The sequence below is a fragment of the Cyclopterus lumpus genome, chromosome 4 (assembly GCF_009769545.1).
Source record: "Cyclopterus lumpus isolate fCycLum1 chromosome 4, fCycLum1.pri, whole genome shotgun sequence".
In the NCBI taxonomy this organism is placed as follows: Eukaryota; Metazoa; Chordata; class Actinopteri; order Perciformes; family Cyclopteridae; genus Cyclopterus; species Cyclopterus lumpus.
This window is the reverse complement of record NC_046969.1, coordinates 5420570-5440938: the sequence shown is the minus strand read 5'-3', so window position 1 is coordinate 5440938 and position 20369 is coordinate 5420570. Positions and strand designations below refer to the sequence as shown.

Sequence of the window (20369 nt, the reverse complement as noted above, 5' to 3'; positions counted from 1 at the left end):
ATTTCCGTTGTCAATTTCCACTCTTTCACTTTCTTTTGTCTTCCTACACATGTAACTGTATGACCACGAAGCTCCTCACAGGGTTGTTGTGGAATATAGAAAAGTCTAGTATTGGTATAATGATGAAAACTTTTTTGTAAATGTTTGGTTCTCATGTTGTAAATGAAAGCATGACAATGCCACTGCTTCTAGTCATTTGGAATTTCTGTGTTGCAAACTTCTCCTTTTCCAAACTGGTGACAACTTAAAATTGATCCCCTGACCAAACATGACGGGTTGATACAAAATTGACCAAAAACTATTTTGCTCAAATGACTTCCTGTAGAAGCAATATTGAATGGATTTGACCCGTTGAAGTCTGTTTTCCCGTTGCGCGTTGCCGTGTATCTCTGGTGCAGTTCCGTGGTGCCACATCAGGGTACATACTGTATCTGACTAGTGGAGTAACATCCCCAAGAGGTTATCTGTTGGCCACTAGGTGTCACAGTGGTTGTTTTTAAGAGCCACCTGCTCTCTGTTGGACTCACTACGCCACTCAATGTTGAGTTTAATGTGTGTTTGTATTTTTTTGTATTTTGCAGCCCTGTCCAAGAATTCTGAAATGAGAATGCAAAATAAACCTGGCAACATTTTTTTTTGAAAACTCATTAGCTGCATTATAAATAATAATAATAATAATAATAATAAATATAAAATAAGTAATACGTATGTGAAGAAACCAAGTTTTGATTGGGTCAAAATGTGTTTTAAAATAAAGAAATTAAATGTTGGGAATTACATTTTTAGGAATGAATGTACGCTTACTGAGACATTTTCGCATGGACCCTTTGTAGGACACTTACGGAAACTATGTGATTTAAAGGAAGTCAAAACAAGTGGCATGCCATCTGAGCAAACTAATAATCCCCTTAATATAATACAAATATATAACTGTTGTTAACTGACTGCTCTTGGAAGTGGCGGAAGAAGTATTGAATTCTTTTACTCGATAAAAAAGTACCACTACTACTGTTATAACATATTCTGGGAAAACTCTCCATTACAAGCGGTCCTTCATTTAAAATCCTAAACCATGTAATATCAGACACATGTACTTTAAGCTTGGAAAGTAATACTGGAGGAATGACCCCGCTATATTATAGTATTTACATATTATTAATAATGCATGTACATGTAAACTTAATTGTAATGTTGGAGCTGGATGAAAATGACATAATTTGAACTATTCCATATACTGGATTATAATTATTAATGCATTAATTAAATGTACATAACTGTAATACTGCAGCTGGTAAATGTGGAGCTTATTTCCAACTAATTGATATACTGCTTGCTTACTTATTCCATAATAATATATCATAATGTATTAGATGATTTATATGTTGTATTAAAAAGGACGATGCAACTAATGTTGTCAAATGAATGTAGTGGAGGGAAGAGTACAATATCGGCTTCTCATATGTAATTGGGTAGAAGTATAAAGTAGCATGACATGGAAATGTACTTAAATAATGTCCAGTAGTCTACTTGAGTAAATGCACTTAGTTACTTCCCACCACTGCCTTCATCACACTCTCTTAAAGGGCCAGGGCAACCATAATACAGCATCATCAGACGAGGCTTGAAGGCTTCAGTTTAATGAATTATCGGTAGTAGGAAACACAATTAATCTTCTTACGGATCTAATGTTTGTATTTCGAGGCAAGCAATAAGCCTCCAACCGTCATGGAGCAGTTACCTCTCCAGCCTTCACACTGCTGCCCCGATGCCTCGAGGAGCACCTGTCGTCCCGGCATCCTTTGCGTGTCCAATATGGAAGAACTGGTGGTGGAGGTCCGTGGCTCCAACGGGGCTTATTACAAGGTAAATACCCCCTCATCAATGTTAACGCCCGGCACGATAGACACGTTACACCATGCGGTCTTTTAGTGCACATCCCACGGACTACGGCAACAGCTCGACTCGATCTGAACACACTAGCTAGTGGCGTTATTAGCTGCTCGCCTTTAGCTCGTACTAGCCGTGCTAGCTACAACATTAGCGGGCTAAGATAGCGTCGCTCGCCAATTGTCACTTTTTATCCACCTTTCTTTGTACTTAGAGTGGACACAACACGATCTTATGTTCAATTAATGGCATATAGCACAGATAAAGGCTTTTATTGATTGTGCTTGACGTTCGGTTGCAGCTTTCCGAGCTAAACGTTAGCTAGCTGACTCGCTAGCTGTCTGCCTGTTGACGTCAAACGACCCAACGGCTCAAGTCGATTGTGTTTGACGCTGTAAAACATATTGTAAGTAGCTGCCATGCCATTTATCTGGTTACTAACGCAGTTGATCATGTATCCTATTAAAATACGTCATGATTAGGAGGCACCGTGGCTCGTTATGACAGTGACTTCGAGCTCCCGGTGAACTGCACCTACTCCACTAATGTCTATTATTTGATACTTCATCACGCCTAAGTTATTTTTTGTGTGTGTGAGCCAGCTGTTCCTTGTCAATCCTGACCAGCTGGCATGCCAGGAGAGGATCACTGATACCGTAGACTTAGAAGCTATTTCTGGACCTGCTGTGTACAACAGTCCTGCCATCTCTTCTCCTGTGTGTTTCCTCCCTCCCTCTCTCGTCTCCTCTGCTATACTCCTTTCCTTCATGTCATTTCTCTTTCTGGCCTCACCCCTATTCCTCTTGACTCCTGTTTCAGACTGTAGCACTCCCCACTGCTTTTCTCTGTGTACCCAACCCTGGTTTCATGATTTATTGAGTCTTATGTCTCTATGATTATATGTTTCTATTAAAATGCAATTGATATCCCACCTTCAAAAGAGACGAGCAGGTGTCTTACATTGTACAGGTATTACAATTCAATTAAGATATGTGTTAATGGTTAGTCAATTATTACACTCAATTAGGTTCAACAGCTCATGTTTTTTTATTGTGTTTTAATTTAATATTTAATTTATTTTCTTTTGATGAAAAGTATTTTACATTTCTCTCACATTGTATGTTTAGTCTGTCCCAGTTTGTCAAAAATCCAAAGGTATTCAGTTAACTATTACAAATGATGATGAATGGAGACAAATCCTCCCTTTTTTTAAAGGCGCTAGAACCAGAGAATATTTGGCATATTTTCTTGAATAATTATCCGGTAATTGATAACCAAAATAGTAACTAATCCTTTCAGCTCTGCACTCAACATCCATTTCAAATAAATAATAAAATCCCACTTTGTCCTTGTGGACTCTTCTCATCGGTGGTTTTTGCCCATATTTTAAGATATCTGCTAATAAGATTCACGCTAACAATTAAATCAATTGGGGTTGAAAATAATTTTGTCTTGATTCCTAAAATCATTATAAATTGACATGAAAACGGTCTCAGTTTCTCTCGATAATCAGCAGAACTTGCTGTGAATAGTCTTAGTTGTGAGCTGTTGTCTGTCTTGGCCAAAACCTCTATTAGTTATTAACACACAGTGTTCAAGCTTGAATTGAGCTCCTGTAAATTGAAACCTGGAATTCATGCTGTTGTAATATTTCCTTAATTCTCATCACAAAGGAGAGAACTTGCGTGAAGAATCAAAGTCAACTATTTCTGTCCTGTACAAACAGTGTCTTGAATAGGTGCAACCTAATATCAGTCAGCTGTCTTATGTGTTTACTCTGTGTCTCCGTCTGTCCTGCAGGGCGTTGTCAAAGATATCCACGATGACTCTCTCACCATTGCCTTTGAGAACAAGTGAGTCGCTCTCTTTCTCCTGTATTCAAGCTGTCAAGTTCAACATTTTAAGACAAATGTAGGACCAATGTACAACAAGGTAACAAGATAAGAAATTACCATCTTCTTTTCAGTTGGCAGCCAGAGCGCCAGGTGCCCTTCAATGATGTCAGGATGCCACCGCCCGCTGATGGCAAGAAGGACATTGGAGAGGATGAGGAGGTGGAGGTGAGCAGGACACGCCTACTTTTTTGTCTTTCCTTGTTTCCTTTCTTACACCGTTTTGTTTGACTGTCTCAATCTTCATCTCCTGTCAGATCCTCTCCAAAGCCAATGATCAGGAGCCATGTGGTTGGTGGCTCGCTAAAGTCCGCATGATGAAGGGAGCTGTGAGTATTGTTTCTTATGAAGACACATTTCTATACTATAAACTCTATATCTACATACAAATGAATTCCAACAATATTACATTCCTACTGATACTCTATTGTAGAGGTATTATAATATCATTCATTAAAATGGACCAATATTGCAGCTGAAGATCTATAATACTTTGTAACTAGCAGAGCATTGAGTGAAGAATGTAGCTAAAATACAGTTTTTGTTGCTTTATTAAAATTATTTTTATTTTCGAGATTGTTAATAGGGCGGTCACGATATCAGATTTTCACGACATGATTATTGATTGCCAAAAAAAACAAACGATAATAATATTATCCGGATATCAATAAAACATTCCCACCTAGAGCTCATTGTGAGCAGTTTCATATCGGATGTATTTTCTTTCAACCATTATATATGAAGCTGCTGACAACTAGGTCTGTGTATTATCATTAAAACTCTTCAAAACTAGGCAACTCACACCAAAACAATCTAGATTGATTAATAGCACTACAATTAAGAGGAAAAATAGGAATTTGTGATCCCTTAACTTTGTTCATTGTGCTTTTTGTCTCTTGTGTGGGGAGCTGAAGAGTGTCTTATACTATTAGCTGCATCTCTAAAATGATTTAAGAAGATTTGGATTATTTCTTTGATATTGCCATATGTGTATTATTGACATAATATCAATATCAAATATTGTAGATATCATGTTTACCATCAATAGCTGTATATCGTGATACCCCTAATTGAGGTATGTATGCCTGTCTGTCTTTACAGTTCTATGTGATAGAGTATGCAGCCTGCGACGCCACCTACAATGAGATAGTGACCTTTGAGCGTCTGCGTCCAGTCAACCCTAACAAGGCCATCACCAAGAACTCCTTTCACAAGTGCACTGTCCCTGTTCCTCAAGATCTACAAGAAGCGTACGTACAGCAGCTTTACACTAACAACTGTATGGAGGGTTACATCTTCAATACAAACGCTTGTTCTCTTCATAATTAATGACAATAATATGCATAGACAAAGTAGATTGTTTATTGTAGGTGTTACATATGGTCTGTACTTATGAGAGTTTTGCGTTTCTCTCAAGAGGTTCCCAATCCCCTGGCAGCTGTTTGACAGATGTGCAGGAAAACCATTTGTTTATATAAGGAATTTATACATTTTAATTAATACATGTTCCTCATATTGCAGGTGCCAGAGTGAGAATGCCCATAAAGAGTTTAAGAAAGCCGTGGGAGCCTGTCGCATCTCATACTGCCCTGAGACAAGCCAACTACTGATTGTGGTAACTGTCTCACTGTAATCCTGTGGTAACATTTAGATGTTCATAATGGCATCTAAACTACCATATATCCTGCTGATGTTTGTACACTGGATGACTTGGCTATTCAGTTGTTTCTAGTCGTCATCAAAAAGGGAGAAGCTCAACATATGTTAAATCTTTAATTCCTGTGTGTTTGTGTTTGTGTTTGTGTGTGCGTGTGCGTGTGCGTAGTCCACCAATGAGGCGACCGTGAAGCGTGTTTCTTTGCTGAGTGACATGCACCTGCGCAGCATCAGGACCAAGCTGCTGCTAATGTCACGCAACCATGAGGCCACAAAACACCTGGAGGTTAGTTAGGAACGACAACGGTCACGATGGTAACCTGGAGGTCACATAGGCAGCTTAGTACACTTGGAGGGGGGACAATGAAAAACCTCAAACCTGGTCATTTAAAAGTTGGTGGTCAAAAGGCAGGTAATGACCATACGATACAAACTTATGAAGTAAAAATTATCATATGACACAGTGTCCTTTAGAGTAAAAAGTAATAGTTAATGAGTTTGTAGACCAACAACTTGGAGTCAAACAAGTATTGCTCCTGATAATAGGGTTAAAATGAAAAGGACAGATACACAATGTGCCCTTCAGCTTTTTAAAAGATTATTAATATTTGTAACACCTTCAATTACTTTTTGAACTTTTAATAACGTTATTATCCTTGACAGTTTTGGCTATACAAACAAAGTTAAAGTATTGTGTATGAATTAAAACCAAAAGATGAATTACTTGCTCTTGTGTTGTGCAGAGCTCCAGGCAGCTGGTGTCGTCCTTCCAGGAGGAGTTTATGGTGAGAACCGATCTGATGGGCCTGGCCATCGGCAGCCACGGCAACAACATTCAGCAAGCACGGAAAGTTCCAGGTGTCACTGCTATTGACCTTGATGAAGAGACTGGCACCTTCAGGATTTATGGAGAGGTAGGGTGTTTTGTGCTTCAGTGTTGGGGGGGGACGCATGAGTGGCTCAATGATGGGTAAAAGGAATGAATAAATATCCTGCACGTATTAAAACAAGTATGTGGAAGCATTCTAATCATCGCACCGTGGTTGCTTTGGTTAATGTTTTACCCTTTTTTACCAATTTGATTACGATTAAGTGACTATTAGTGACTGTATAGATGTTTACTTTTGACTGAGTATGTGTGTTGGGTGTCTAACAGATAAAGTAACCCTATGTTACACATCCATCTGCACTACTTTCCCCATCACCACTTTCTGCACTACATCCCCATTTCACTGTTGTTGTTTGTATTGTACATACATGTTGCTATTGTTGTCTTTATATTTATCCTGTTATTATGTAATTTAAATATGTACGTACGAGGAGAGCGTACGTGTAACCTGAGTCAAATTCCATGTATGTGCACACATACATGGCCAATAAAGCTGATTCTGATTCTGATTCTGATGTTGTCTTTCAGACAGCGGAGGCAGTGAAGAAGGCCAGGAACTACCTGGAGTTTTTGGAGGACTCTGTTGAGGTGCCCAGGGCCCTCGTTGGTACGTAGGTCACACATTTACTCCCTGAGCTGGAAATCTTCAAAACTTGTGCTTCACTTGGGGGCAAGTCACAGGCAACTGAAAATAAGATGCTCCATACATGGTCGTGATTATAGTGCCACATTACAGACAGAGAGAATTGCGTGACACATTGCAAAACAATATATGTGCAACTCCTTCATATACTATAGTTATTTACTTTATTATAATAATAATAATAATAATACATCAAATTTATATAGTGTTTTTCAAAACACACAAAGATGCTTAAATTATTATTTATTATTATGTATTTATTATTATTATGAGGTTGTTTCAGTTTTGTTAGTTCCACATCTTTTTTACTTGCATATTTTCCCTGCTCTGTGTCTGTAGGCAAAGTAATCGGTAAGAACGGTAAGGTCATCCAGGAGATTGTGGACAAGTCCGGTGTCGTGAGGGTCAGGATAGAAGGAGACAAAGACAACAAGCAGCCCCGACAGGAAGTAAGCCTGCTACTGCCACATCTTTTCTGCTGCCACTAAAGCTGCTTGTAGAGTGTCACCAGTTTTGTCTTTTCCTATTTGTATGCAAATAATCTAGGCATTCTCTTTCCACTTGGTTCAATCAGTCCCATACTAACATGTGTTGTGTTTTTGTTTTGTTGACACAGGGGATGGTCCCCTTCACCTTCGTCGGTACGAAGGAGAGTATTGGCAATGTTCAGGTCTTGTTGGAGTACCACATCTCTTACCTTAATGTAAGGATACGTGTGTGTGTGTGTGTGTGTGTGTGTGTGTGTGTGTGTGTGTGTGTGTGTGTGTGTGTGTGTGTGTGTGTGTGTGTGTGTGTGTGTGTGTGTGTGTGTGTGTGTGTGTGTGTGTGTGTGTGTGTGTGTGTGTGTGTGTGTGTGTGTGTGTGTGTGTGTGTGTGTGTGTGTGTGTGTGTTAAATAGGGTAAAGGGGCTTGTTTTCATGCATATTTGTGTTTGTTTTTTTGCAACAGATTTGCATGCGCTCAAAGCCACAGTTTTAACAACCTCTTATTGCATTTCCTGGCCAATCAATCAGTTAGCACCGTCAGCATGAAGTGGCAGAATGGACACATGCTGGAATCATTTCCATAATTAAGGCCTAACTGTTTTACTTGGCCACCAGCATGCGCTTCATCAATCCAAACATTAACACTGCTTTGATGTTGTGCTTAGCAGGTACTCAAATAAATTGAAACCTGGACATGTATAAAACTAATCAGTAAATATAAAATATTGAATATAAATAAAACACCTTTGGATGTCTCAGACAAAATATAGAAATACTTTATATATGTTGGTATGCAGTAAATCCAAGGATTATCAAGGTTCCCTTCACAGTAGTATTATGTAGTGTAAAGATTGCCTCTGCTAGCATCACAAAGATTTCACACACGTATTTACGAAATAGAATACCAACATTTGTGGAGGAAGAGCAGAAGACATAATCATGAGCTGTATGGCGGCTGGATGGCTATCAAGTCACTTAATGAAACACAAGAGGGAAAACATCAGGATCGGTCAAACTCTGATATTCTGATATCCTCTAAAAGTGTTATAAATTGAGACAAATGTGACAATGTAAATAACTTTCAGCTAGACGTTGACTTGAAGTTTTGAATATTGACCAGCTGGACATAGATATTGTTACCATCTCCTAGTAAACAACAAGAATAGTTATTTCTATATTTTCAGCCTCCAGCGTTAATTGTGAATGACATACAAATGCTTTGTAATCTTCATGCATAAACACTGCTGGTCTGCGGTGTGAATTTTGCACGTATGTGTGTGTTTTGTCCTGTGTTGGTGCGTTGTCTGTGTTTTGCATGGTGTGTGTGTGTAGGACATGATGGAGCTTCTTGCAGAAGGCCAGCAGCTCGAGGAAGAGCTGAGGCAGATTGTGGATTATACACAGGGAAGCAGCCTAGCGAGATTCAGAATATGCAACACAAGGCACACTGGATGTGATGTAGATGTGTGTATGATGATTAAGCATTTGTGTGCAGTCATGACCCTACATAAGAAACAACTTTTAGTAAACACAAATACAATTGCACACATTTTCAATATCTTGCTTTTCTTTTCGTCTCATTTTGTCTCTTTATTCTGACCATTGCCTCTTTTTCTTTTTCCCCTCTAGGAAGTTGAGGAGCTTCGTCTGGAGAGAATGCAGATTGATGAACAGTTGCGTCAGATCACCCAGGTCCATCGCTCAGGTGACAGAGAGAGAGGAGAGAGAGGGGAAAGAGGAGCAGGAGGAGGAGGAGAACGAGGAGCAGGAGGAGGAGGAGGAGGAGGGGAAAGAGGAGGGTATAACACAGATGGCAGTGCCAATGCCGCCTCCTCCTCTTTACATGGCAGTCGCTCCTACAACGGTCGGGGGCGTGGGCGCAGAGGCCATGGCTACAGCACTGGATATGGTAGGCACTTTTACAAATAATCAATCTGTTACTTTGGTGCTTACAATTGATCAGAAATGTGCCATGTGTGCAGGAAACCGTAACCTTTCTGTGCTCGCGTGATTCTTCCAGGTACCAACTCGGAGCAGTCCAACGCCTCTGAGACGGATTCAGAGCGCAGGGATGAGCTCAGTGATTGGTCCCTTGCTGGAGAAGACCAGGACAGGTGAGCTTTTTTTTCTTTTTTTCATCATTGTGTTGTCACTACAGCATGCACATACACGTGTTATCGATTGACTGATATGCTGACTGGCTGACTGGCAGGGAGCGCGAGAGAGGCTCACGACCACAAAGAGATGCCCGCAGGAGGCCTGGACCCGGCAGAGGGCGAGGAGGGCCTGGAGGACGGGGGAGAGGAGGAAGAGGAGGAGGAGGATACAGCAACAACTCTGGTAAAATTCCCTCTTCGAGCAGCTAGTCACAAAGATCGGGTTGAGATCCCCTGGTGGGACACATGGGGTTTCTTCGGGTCGCCAAATAAATTAGCAGAATTCCTTCATTTAGGATTTCTATCTGCAGTACACCTTTGAGTCACACGAGGCAGCGTGGGTGTTCCCCCATTCTGTTGAATGTAGTTTACATGTTTAAATCATGAGAGGGAATAAACCAGAACCTGTTGACTCTGCCTGAATGCATTTATTTGCTCTCATTTATAAAGCATCCAACATGTGTATGTGTGTATGTTTTCAATAAAACAAAATTGGAATTAGCTAATCTTTTTTAAATGACTTTTCAAGATAATATAGTTGATGCTGAAATGGCAGTAAAAATGGTCGGGAACGATTGTTTTGTCATTTTTAAAAAGGTGGGTGAATATAATAAATTAATATACTAAATAATAAATATACTTCACTTGTAAAGGTATTGTCATATTTTTCTTATTTTCTGTGAATCTGACTCTGCAGCAGGGCCTCGGGACCATGAGGACAACCAGGCCTACGGTGCCACGGAGACCGACCAGACAGCTGATACAGATGCCAGCGAGTCCAACTTGCCTGCAAACCGACGCAGAAGATCTCGACGGCGCAGAACCGACGAAGACGCCACACTGATGGATGGCATGAGCGAGTCGGACAACGCCTCAATGAGTGAAAATGGAGTCGGTAGGGTCGTCATGCAAACACACAAAAACTGTACAGTGCACACATGTGACACACTGGTCACAAACAGTCAGTAGGCTTGAGCAGAATATCTTAGTAAGAAGGTCTGTCATACATTTCTTAGAGCTTGCAGTGCTGTTTTTAGCAGCAGTTCATAACTTTCCCATATTAGCCTTGAGAGGAGCCTGTGCTGTTCAAAGACAGGTCTTTGGTTTAAAGGCAATTTAAGCTCCAAATCCCTTTCTTTGTGATTACCTAACGTCCTTAGATGACGCAGAAGCTAAACCTCAGCGTCGTAACCGTAGTCGACGTCGACACATTCGCCTGCCTGAGGAGAGGCAGCCAGGTAACCATGGCAACTGCCAGTGTCCCTTCCCTAATCAGTTCTCCTAATGGCTTGGCTTAAAGGTTGCAAACTAGGCCTGTTTTAATTTTCTTCGTTTAACACACAAAACTAAACTAAAAAAGCTTTTTTAAATCGTCATGATTTATTTCACTTCATGGTGTTGCTTGCTTTTGCTCAATGATTGGATGTGATTGGTTGACCGTCCACACTGGAATGCCGGGTAAATTGAAAGTATGCATCTTCCTTTTTCCTTGTATTTTATTTGTGCAACACTTGTTCACTAACACAGCTTGTTTGTTTTCACCTTGTCAGGCTGTCAATTACACCAACGGCACTCTTGGTTTGTGTAGTGTGTCGTAGTAAGCTTGACCTCTAACGTACTTTTCTGTGATGTTGTGTTGGATATCACATATACGTGTGGCCTCCAGTTAGGCCAGTGTATTCTACCAGAAGTACCGTTTGGAGAGTGTAGAAGACGGGATCGGCCGTGACATTCTCCAAACTGTCAAACATGCTCGCTTTCCGCTACCTTCCATTTTGACTATTAAACCACAGGCGGTGTAAATTGCAAAATCAATATTGTGAATAAGTTCTAAAAGTGTGAGACAGATGTGCTTTCCCATCACCGGTTATTAAAGGAAAACAGACAGTTTTCATGACTCGTGGTTTCTTTTCTCTGTTGTCTTGTGTGTACAGTGACGGTGGCTGACTACATCTCCCGGGCTGATTCTCAGAGCAGACAGATGCCGACCACGAAGGACTCCAAGAAAAACAAGGATGTGGTGAGTTCCTAAATGACATGTGTTTATAAATTGTTCGCAGGATCGCAGTAAACCTTTTTGAAAAAGCACTTTTGAATGTAGATCTTGCTTCATGGCATGTTTGTTGTTGTTTTACTGGCTACTTAAGGGGAAATCTGTTTGAATACAATGTATAAATGCATTATTTGATCGTGCCACATTTTTCTTCAGGGTCAGGTGGACGCCATCGCTGAGGACAGCCCACCATCTGCGCCGGCAACCACCAACGGCTCAAACAATGATGCCGACACGGAGAGCAGCAATGCCACCGGAGCTCCCGCCAAAGTCTCCTACCAGGGGGACTCTAACCCACAACCTGTTGTTAATGGACTCTCCTAGTCAGACATGAGCAAAGGAAATGGTTTCAAATATTAAAAATTCTTTGGCTGCACTTGATTTAATCTCCCTGTCTCTGGGGCAGCCTTGAAATTGAAACATTTAAATGCAACAAGCACTGTTCTTCTTTTACTTTACAAGTATTTGAAACCTGTTTCACTGCGCAAGTTTTAGACATCTGAACCTTAACCTCCACTTTACACACGTGTTATGTCCAACTATTCAATTTACTAAAGTTTTTTTTTTTTTACAAAAGTTCTTCCTGTATGAGCTTGCCAAAGATAGCCAAACACACAGACTTACAGACATCTACTGAACTGTACGTTTCGGTCCACTCTTCATTGAGAGCTCAGGGAGAGGTCGGACTGAATGCAGTACGTGCAGACAGGGAATCAACTCAAACCCAAACTTTTTTATCAGTAAAAAAGAAATACTATCATAGCAGGATTTTAGATCAGAAACATGTCTGCCTTTTACAAAGGTGGACTCGGAAAGATGCTTCCACAACCTTTTTCAGGATGTTTTGTGCATCTGAAGTAGTTTGTACATTCAATATTCTGCATGAGCAGTACCACAGTGCAGATCGGTTTGTTGGAAACCCAAGTATGTTTGACATACATGTGATCATCTGTTGTGCCTTGAGAGTAGATTCAACATGTTGTTGCCTGGCTCTGCACACCATCTGGAATTGTTTCACTTGTTTCTGTGTTACACGGTCACCCTCAGATGAGCTGTCTCCTTGTGCTTAATGTGCCCTCATGGCACTGTAGGCAGGTGCAGACAAACACTGAAAGGATTTCAGAGGCATATCTTTTTAAAATCAGGTGTGTCTATTCTTAATGTTTGCGGGGAGAATGAGTCCAGTTATCCTTTATATATCTATATCTCTCTCTGTTGAGGAGTTTGACATTAGCTGCTTTCTGTTTTTTCAATATGCAACCACTTTGGTCATACAAGAAATGTTATTACAGCGTGTCTGGAAAAGAAACAAACAAGAGGATTTTTTTTTTTTTATTGCACTGAAACATAACCTTTTTCCGTTTAAAAGTTGTAGTCGAGTCTGGAAAGAGATGTAGCCATCAAGTGTTGGGTTTCCTGGAAACATCTCGTTGCTAAACAAAGCAGGGCACTTTCATCGAATATACAACATGGGGGATAAGTGCTTTTTATTTTTTCTTCCAGAATTCTAGCGCATTTAAAAGTTAGTCAATGCTTGGTTGAGATGTTTCTGGAAAACCAAGCCCAGGTGACGATGATGTCATTTTCATGGTTCTTCCACAGACTGGCTGGCTGGAAACTAGTCACGACTGTTCCACTAAGGAAGGAGATTTATTTGGTTTATTTATTTAAAAAATGTACAGTATTTAAAAAGAAAAGAAAAAGGCTAAAACAAGAGAAGCTCTTTTTCTTGACACTAAAACATGCGTTGGAAAAATTGGACTACTGAGAGTTGTGACATCCAAGTGTTTTTGTTGGGTCTACTACAGTATGGTTTTTTTTTTTTTAAAGATCATTCTGGTTGGTTGATGTGCAATATGTTTTGTATGCAGGTAGTTCTTAAATAAACTTGATCTTCCATGTAGATCTAAAACTAAACCGTGTCGTGCTCTCTTACGAAAAGTTATACGACTGAAGTTGTAGAAATACAACGCAAGTTGGTGCAGTTTTTCATGGATTTCCAATGAAAATGTTAACTATTTAACATCAAACCCACGTTTTTGGTACTGCTCATGGTTGGCTGTAATCACAATCAATGTAACTACATTGAATGTTGTATCTTTCTATATAGTTATTTCTGGGGGCAGGGCCAACCTCGAAGCACAGTTTAATATCCGCCTCTTTTATATGGCGTCAGAGCTATATTGAGTTATTGCTAATCCAAATGGACAAACATCCAACTACTGCTGCGAGAGAACGGCTGAGCTCTACTAGTACAAGTGGTGTGCCTTCACCATGGCACTGATTCTCACTGCTGCGTGGGGAGAACACATTTTGTTTGCTGTAACTGCTCTTGTCCTTACTTCAGCAGTCCGACTTAATCCGCTGGTGTCAATGTTGCAGTTTAAAATAAAAGCATTTCTTAAAGCGAATAAAAATGTACACTAAGAATAAGAAGAAGGAGGCCTTTCGGGCCTGGCTGGCCCAGGGGTCTCCTGAAGCAGCTAACGGGTACCGGCGGGCCAGAAGGGCTGCAGCTGCGATGGTCGCGGAGGCTAAAACTCGGGCATGGGAGGAGTTCGGGGAGGCCATGGAGAAGGACTTTCGGTTGGCCTCAAGGAAGTTCTGGCAAACCATCCGACGGCTCAGGAAGGGAAAGCAGGGTCTACCACAGGCTGTTCTCAGCAGGGGGTGGGAAACTGCTGACCCGGACTGGGGACATCGTCGGGCGGTGGAAAGAGCACTTTGAGGAACTCCTAAACACATGTCCCCCGGAGAGGGGGCAGCGCCGGAAGACTTTGGGGTGGATTCATTCATATCCCTGGCAGAGGTCGCTAAGGTAGTCAAAAAGCTCCTTGGTGGCAAGGCGCCAGGGGTGGATGAGATCCGCCCTGAGATGCTGAAAGCGCTGGACATTGTTGGGCTGTCTTGGTTGACACGCCTTTTCAGTGTCGCATGGGGGTCGGGAACAGTGCCCATGGATTGGCAGACCGGGGTGGTGGTTCCCATCTTCAAGAAGGGGGACCGGAGAGTGTGCTCGAACTATCGTGGGATCACACTGCTCAGCCTCCCGGGAAAAGCTTATGCCAGGGTGCTGGAGAGGAGGCTCCGACCGCTTGTCGAACCTCGGATTCAAGACGAACAGTGCGGATTCCGTCCCGGTCGTGGAACAGTGGACCAGGTCTTTACCCTCGCAAGATTACTGGAGGGGTCCTGGGAGTTTGCCCAACCAGTTTACATGTGCTTTGTAGACCTGGAGAAGGCTTTCGACCCGGTCCCTCTGGGTTTTTTGTGGGGGGTGCTGTGGGAGTATGGGGTGCCGGACCCGTTGGCACGGGCCATCCGGTCTCTGTACGCCTGCAGTAGGAGCTGTGTTCGTCTCTACGGTAGTAAGTCAGACACGTTCCCGGTGGGTGTTGGCCTCCGCCAGGGCTGCCCTTTATCACCGGTCCTGTTCGTGACCTTCATGGACAGGATATCTAGGCGCAGCCAGGGGGCGGAGAGGATCCGGTTCGGGAGTCTCGGGATCGCCTCTCTGCTGTTCGCGGATGATGTGGTTCTGTTTGCATCCTCGGACCATGACCTCCAGCATTCACTGGGGCGTTTTGCAGCAGAGTGCGAAGCGGCAGGGATGAGAGTTAGCACCTCCAAATCCGAGGCCATGGTGCTCTGCCGGAAACCGGCGGATTGCTCCCTCCAGGTGGGGGCAATCTGCCGGAAACCGGCGGATTGCTCCCTCCAGGTGGGGGCAAACTGCCTACCCCAAGCGAAGGAGTTCAAGTATCTCGGGGTCTTGTTCACGAGTGAGGGTAAGGTGGAGCGGGGGATCGATAGGCGGATCGGTGCGGCTGCAGCAGTAAAACAGGCGCTGTACCGGTCCGTCTTGGTGAAGAGGGAGCTGAGCGGGAAGGCAAAGCTCTCCATTTACTGGTCGGTCTACGCACATATGGTCACGTACTCTGGGTCCTGACCGAAAGAACGAGATCTCGGATACAAGCGGCCGAAATGAGCTTCCTCCGTAGGGTGGCCGGGCTCAGCCTTAGAGATAGGGTAAGGAGCTCGGACATCAGGGGGGAGCTTGGAGTCGAGTCGCTGCTCCTTCGTGTTGAAAGGAGTCAGCTGAGGTGGTTCGGGCATCTAGTCAGGATGCCTCCTGGACGCCTCCCATTAGAGGTTTTCCGGGCACGTCCAACTGGTAGGAGGCCCCGGGGAAGACCGAGGACACGCTGGAGGGATTATATCTCCCGGCTGGCCTTGGAACGCCTCGGGATCCCCCAGAATGAGCTGGAAAGTGTTGTGGGTGAGAGGGAAGCCTGGGTCGGCCTGCTGAACCTGCTGCCACCGCGACCCGACCCCGGATAAGCGGGTGATAATGGATGGATGGATGGATGGATAAGAGAATAATTGTGTTTTAAGACTGACTTCTATTGTTTAAAGTTCCCATCTTCTGGGAATGCACACTGGACTCTCTCTCTCTCTGAAAAGTACACAAAGTAGATCTAAAATACAACATAATAACAACGAGGGAGAATTCCAGTCACAATTTGTATGGCGTGTTTTTATTTGAGAGCAATCGGTTTGGAAACTCTGGTAATCGCTCAAGTCAGTCAGTGCAAACAGCATGGAATTACGCTTTTGTCTTTGCCGGCCTCTTCACTTCTTTGTCTGGGCATCCAAGAAATCCTTTGCTTCATTAATCTTTGCTGCTATGTAGGGAGATCCACCTGTGGCCCACACACACACACACACACACACACACACACACACACACACACACACACACACACACACACACACACACACACACACACACACACACACACACACACACACACACACGGTGTCCATGGTTACGACACGTCATCCACGCACTTAATTGTAACGTACAGCATCTACAGGAACCGATGGTGAACTTTGAATGCCTCACTTACCTCTATCTGGGTGATTCAGGGTCATCAGTTTTCTATGTGCCTCTCTGATCTTAATCTTGTTGGCTGTGGGACTGCAAGACAGAACGGTGATGCAACTGTGAGTTATTGTTGTAATAATCTGTGTGAATAGTCGCACTGAGTTCTAACATCGAACATGTAACTCACTGGTGGAGTTAACTGGTGGGATAGATAGATAGAACATACCTGACACCTAAAACCAGGGAAGCTTCTCTCTTGGACATCTTTGGGTCAAATCCACCACGATAGTACCCTCCTCCAAAAGCCTGCAACATGCACAGTTCAGAGCTCAACATGACGTGCCCCCTTACCGGCAACATACAGTTGAGTTTACTTTTGCATACAAAAGAAAACTCAAAGATTCAGAGGTATCTGTAATGCACACTTACAGATGCATGCAATACATGCATGCAATAAGTGTATCTCCATTTGGAGATACACTTATTGCATGCATGTTTTCGGGCATGCATGTTTTCCTTCTTACCGTCTTGGGGAAACTCTGAAGGGCCTGTTTCACCTGAGGCTCCATATGCCTCATGGCCTGCATGGCATAGCGACCTGGAGGACAGAGAAGAGGGGAAGCATGCGGCATATTTATATAATATGATATTATAGGGGAATTGTCTCCGCTATATATAGTCACGTGAGCAACGATAGAGAGCTATCTTGGCTGGGAGATGTTTAAAAGCTATTTTTATTTTCCCCCATCTCTATATCCATCTGGCAAATGTATGTTAAAGTGATGACTGAGCCATATTACACACGTTCACATTACATCAGGAAAACGCATTACATACAATGTTCTTTAAATAATTAATTTCAACAAGAGTAAACGATAACCAATGTTACCATGTTTTAACATGTTTGCATTATATTAATAGAGGGTACTGAATTGTTGAACAACTTGGATTGCTGCAGGTATTATAAAGAAAAACAGTGCTCAGGAGTTGACTTATCTGATAAAAATTTAATTTGTTGTTCTTTTAAATTTCTGCATTTCTTGTTTTTATTGCTCTTTTTTGTTTTTGTCTGCAACAGTTGTTTTTAAGCTCCTCTTCCCTGTGAAGCAGACTTATATACACCTCAAGAGAAGAACTTACACTCAGACTATGTCTGTCCACTTTGACCCTGCAGTCGCGTCAAGGTGACCGATCCCACCGCTGAAGAACCAAACGATCAGCTTAACTTTCCAACAGTGAGCTTTCATAGTAGACACTCACCTGCAAATCCAGCTGCTGCCAAAGCCAGCCCCACTGCCACCATGGAACTGGCCTGCAGGTACACAGAGAGAGAGAGACGTCATGGAGACGCACAGAACATCACCTGCACCGACTAACACGCTGACCCACCGGGCGTAACGTAAATACGCACCACATGCCCGTGGCCTGTCGTGAAGCCCAAGCAGCTGACATTAGCTACTGCCGACGTCTTTGTACCAAACTGACGTCAGTTAGCTGGCTCCACAAAGCGGTAAACGTCAGCTAGGATTCGGTCACGCACGCTCGGGTAAAGCTAACGTTAGCGTAGCCGTTCAGAATGAACGTCATACAACTTTTCGGCAGAGTCCTGCTCCGCAAACCCGTTTACGGTCCATTTACGGCCCCAGATAGTGAATACCATGTCCGACTTACCATGTCTGTGTGTTACGTTCCGTTTCTATGAAAGATTAGGATCATAACTTTTGACCTCTCATGTTTTCCTCACTCAGGCGTGCATGTGTTTGTACCGGAAATGGCGGAGGACTGTCGTAAAAGCGTTGGCGTGCGTTGGCACCCCCCCCCCTCTCTCCTCTCTGAACATCCAGCCCCGCCCACAACACTGTTCAAGCCCCCTCACCTGCTCGCTTGCGAATACGGGATACGTTTTTTTTTGGCGGTAATTCACTTAATTAATTAATTTTAAGAACCTAATTTTAATCCCTTTATTTAAATGTTGTTGCCCCAGAAGGTTGCTCATGTTTTATCTATGCTAGTTTTATTGCTACGTGGTCGAGCTAAATGCTGCCAGCGTCTTGTGTTGTTCGTTAAACTGAGTGGCCACACGTGACTTATTACAGGATGTATAAATGCTAAGTAAATGTGTAGCATGCCCACAAGTGACTTATTACAGGATATATAAATGCTAAGTAAATGTGTAGCATGCCCACAAGTGACTTATTACAGGATATATAAATGCTAAGTAAATGTGTAGCATGCCCACAAGTGACTTATTACAGGATATATAAATGCTAAGTAAATGTGTAGCATGCCCACAAGTGACTTATTACAGGATATATAAATGCTAAGTAAATGTGTAGCATGCCCATAAGTGACTTATTACAGGATATATAAATGCAAAGTAAATGTGTAGCATGCCCACAAGTGACTTATTACAGGATATATAAATGCAAAGTAAATGTGTAGCATGCCCATAAGTGACTTATTACAAGACATGTAAATGAAAAGTAAATGTGTAGCATGCCCACAAGTGACTTATTACAGGATATATAAATGCTAAGTAAATGTGTAGCATGCCCACAAGTGACTTATTACAGGATATATAAATGCTAAGTAAATGTGTAGCAAGGCCACAAGTGACTTTTTACAGGATATATAAATGAAAAGTAAATGTGTAGCATGTTCAAAGAACCTCTCCATGTCAGTTACACTGCAACATCTCTCTTTGCTTAAGTTGAGCAATGGTGCAATTAGTCTAATACTAATTGCGCTTCATTTGAAAGTGTAAGGATTGTTAAGTCAACACAATAAAAAAATAAAAACATTAGATTTATGTTACGGCAACGTTTGTGTAATGCTGTTGTCATCTGCACACAGGAAGAACTCAGGCCTCTGCAGTCAGTTTTGTGGTGGAAAGGGTTGTGAATGGTGAGTGTTTAATTTGAGGAGGTTTTACCGGTTTACCGGTTTCTTTTTCAATGAAACGTTGAAAGTACCGATGTGTCTTCATTTCCTCACTTTTACAAAAGGAAATTGTGGTGTGTGTGAAAGCAGTATTTGGATGTGTCTGTTACAAATAAACCTGCTACATGTGTGTATGTATTGGAGAGAAAGCAGTTGGGGAGGATGGAGAAGAGCATTTGATCGAATAATAAATAATAATTATTGAATAATAATAGAACGTAGGCCTCCATGATCACAACATGAGTACTATCCCTTTGACCAGTTACACACCTCCCCTGAACTGTTTTGGAGAAAGTGGGTACAATGTTTTAGCAGACTTGCCAGATTAAATACCGCTCTATGCATTGCACTTCCATACGGCAATTATCAGAGTAGATCTCTGCTCAGTTAGGTCGGTATGGACATCATCTCTACTGTCCTATACATTTAGATTGGAAATACGTGGCCAGAATACCTTTAAAACACCCACGTGTGTGCACCACCTTTTTTTATGCAAAATTATTTTATGACAAGTTCTACTTCACGCATTAGTACTGTCAATTTGATATATGGCACATTAGGAGCAATGATGGCTTTAATATCCTCATATAATAATGACGTGACACAAGATGATTGCAGATGGGAAACTGCACAGGACATTTATAGAGAAATAAGTGTTGATTATTATATAATCAATAAGAGCTCTTTGCAGAGCATCAATATACTTCTTGATGTGTCGCCATTGATCATTCATTGATTGAGCCGTTGACATCAAAGATAGTTGCTGCTTAAACTATGCATGCTTTATACAAGCCTTCTTTCTGTCCAGATTTATATCCAATGCAATGTATTAATGAATGGCAATCATCATGTGAGTTCTCAGACTATTTAGAGTTAATTC

At 42.2% G+C, this 20369-nt stretch overlaps 2 protein-coding genes across 11 annotated transcripts; one reads left to right on the top strand and one right to left on the bottom strand.

Moving 5' to 3' along the window:
- The first annotated feature begins 1621 nt into the window (after positions 1 to 1621).
- fxr1 (fragile X mental retardation, autosomal homolog 1) lies at positions 1622 to 13578 on the top strand. Of its 9 annotated transcripts, none has more exons than XM_034530700.1 (19): positions 1622 to 1863; positions 3688 to 3740; positions 3854 to 3947; positions 4037 to 4108; positions 4881 to 5029; positions 5301 to 5394; positions 5605 to 5721; positions 6179 to 6349; positions 6853 to 6931; positions 7307 to 7416; positions 7578 to 7670; positions 8785 to 8916; positions 9082 to 9361; positions 9473 to 9566; positions 9665 to 9792; positions 10306 to 10503; positions 10769 to 10846; positions 11543 to 11628; positions 11818 to 13578. In XM_034530700.1, exons 1-19 carry the CDS (start codon positions 1726 to 1728, stop codon positions 11983 to 11985), a joined length of 2334 nt encoding a protein of 777 aa, XP_034386591.1. In that variant the 5' UTR covers positions 1622 to 1725; the 3' UTR covers positions 11986 to 13578. The 9 variants fall into 9 exon arrangements, with proteins under 9 accessions (XP_034386591.1, XP_034386589.1, XP_034386592.1 ...); XM_034530698.1 differs by having other exon boundaries at positions 7575 to 7670; XM_034530701.1 differs by having other exon boundaries at positions 1623 to 1863; positions 7584 to 7670.
- Positions 13579 to 16177: 2599 nt separating this feature from the next.
- Positions 16178 to 18337, bottom strand: dnajc19 (DnaJ (Hsp40) homolog, subfamily C, member 19). 2 transcript variants are annotated; one of them, XM_034531038.1, is made up of 6 exons: positions 18221 to 18337; positions 17810 to 17861; positions 17074 to 17147; positions 16776 to 16855; positions 16572 to 16642; positions 16178 to 16364 (listed from the first exon to the last, which is right to left on the bottom strand). In XM_034531038.1, exons 1-6 carry the CDS (start codon positions 18221 to 18223, stop codon positions 16294 to 16296), a joined length of 351 nt encoding a protein of 116 aa, XP_034386929.1. In that variant the 5' UTR covers positions 18224 to 18337; the 3' UTR covers positions 16178 to 16293. The 2 variants fall into 2 exon arrangements, with proteins under 2 accessions (XP_034386929.1, XP_034386930.1); XM_034531039.1 differs by lacking the exons at positions 17810 to 17861; positions 18221 to 18337 and adding an exon at positions 17690 to 17797.
- Positions 18338 to 20369: the final 2032 nt, after the last annotated feature.

Bases quoted from the DNA above. Each gene is read 5' to 3' on its own strand.
- fxr1 (XM_034530698.1), top strand. From the start codon at position 1,726: ATGGAGCAGTTACCTCTCCAGCCTTCACACTGCTGCCCCGATGCCTCG. The intron at 5,395-5,604 runs GTAACTGTCTCA...GCGTGTGCGTAG, and splicing joins CAAGCCAACTACTGATTGTG to TCCACCAATGAGGCGACCGT. The intron at 10,504-10,768 runs GTAGGGTCGTCA...TAACGTCCTTAG, and splicing joins AATGAGTGAAAATGGAGTCG to ATGACGCAGAAGCTAAACCT.
- dnajc19 (XM_034531038.1), bottom strand. The intron at 16,856-17,073 runs GTAAGAAGGAAA...TGCATGTTGCAG, and splicing joins TTCAGAGTTTCCCCAAGACG to GCTTTTGGAGGAGGGTACTA. The intron at 16,365-16,571 runs GTAAGTGAGGCA...TGTGGGCCACAG, and splicing joins CCTGAATCACCCAGATAGAG to GTGGATCTCCCTACATAGCA.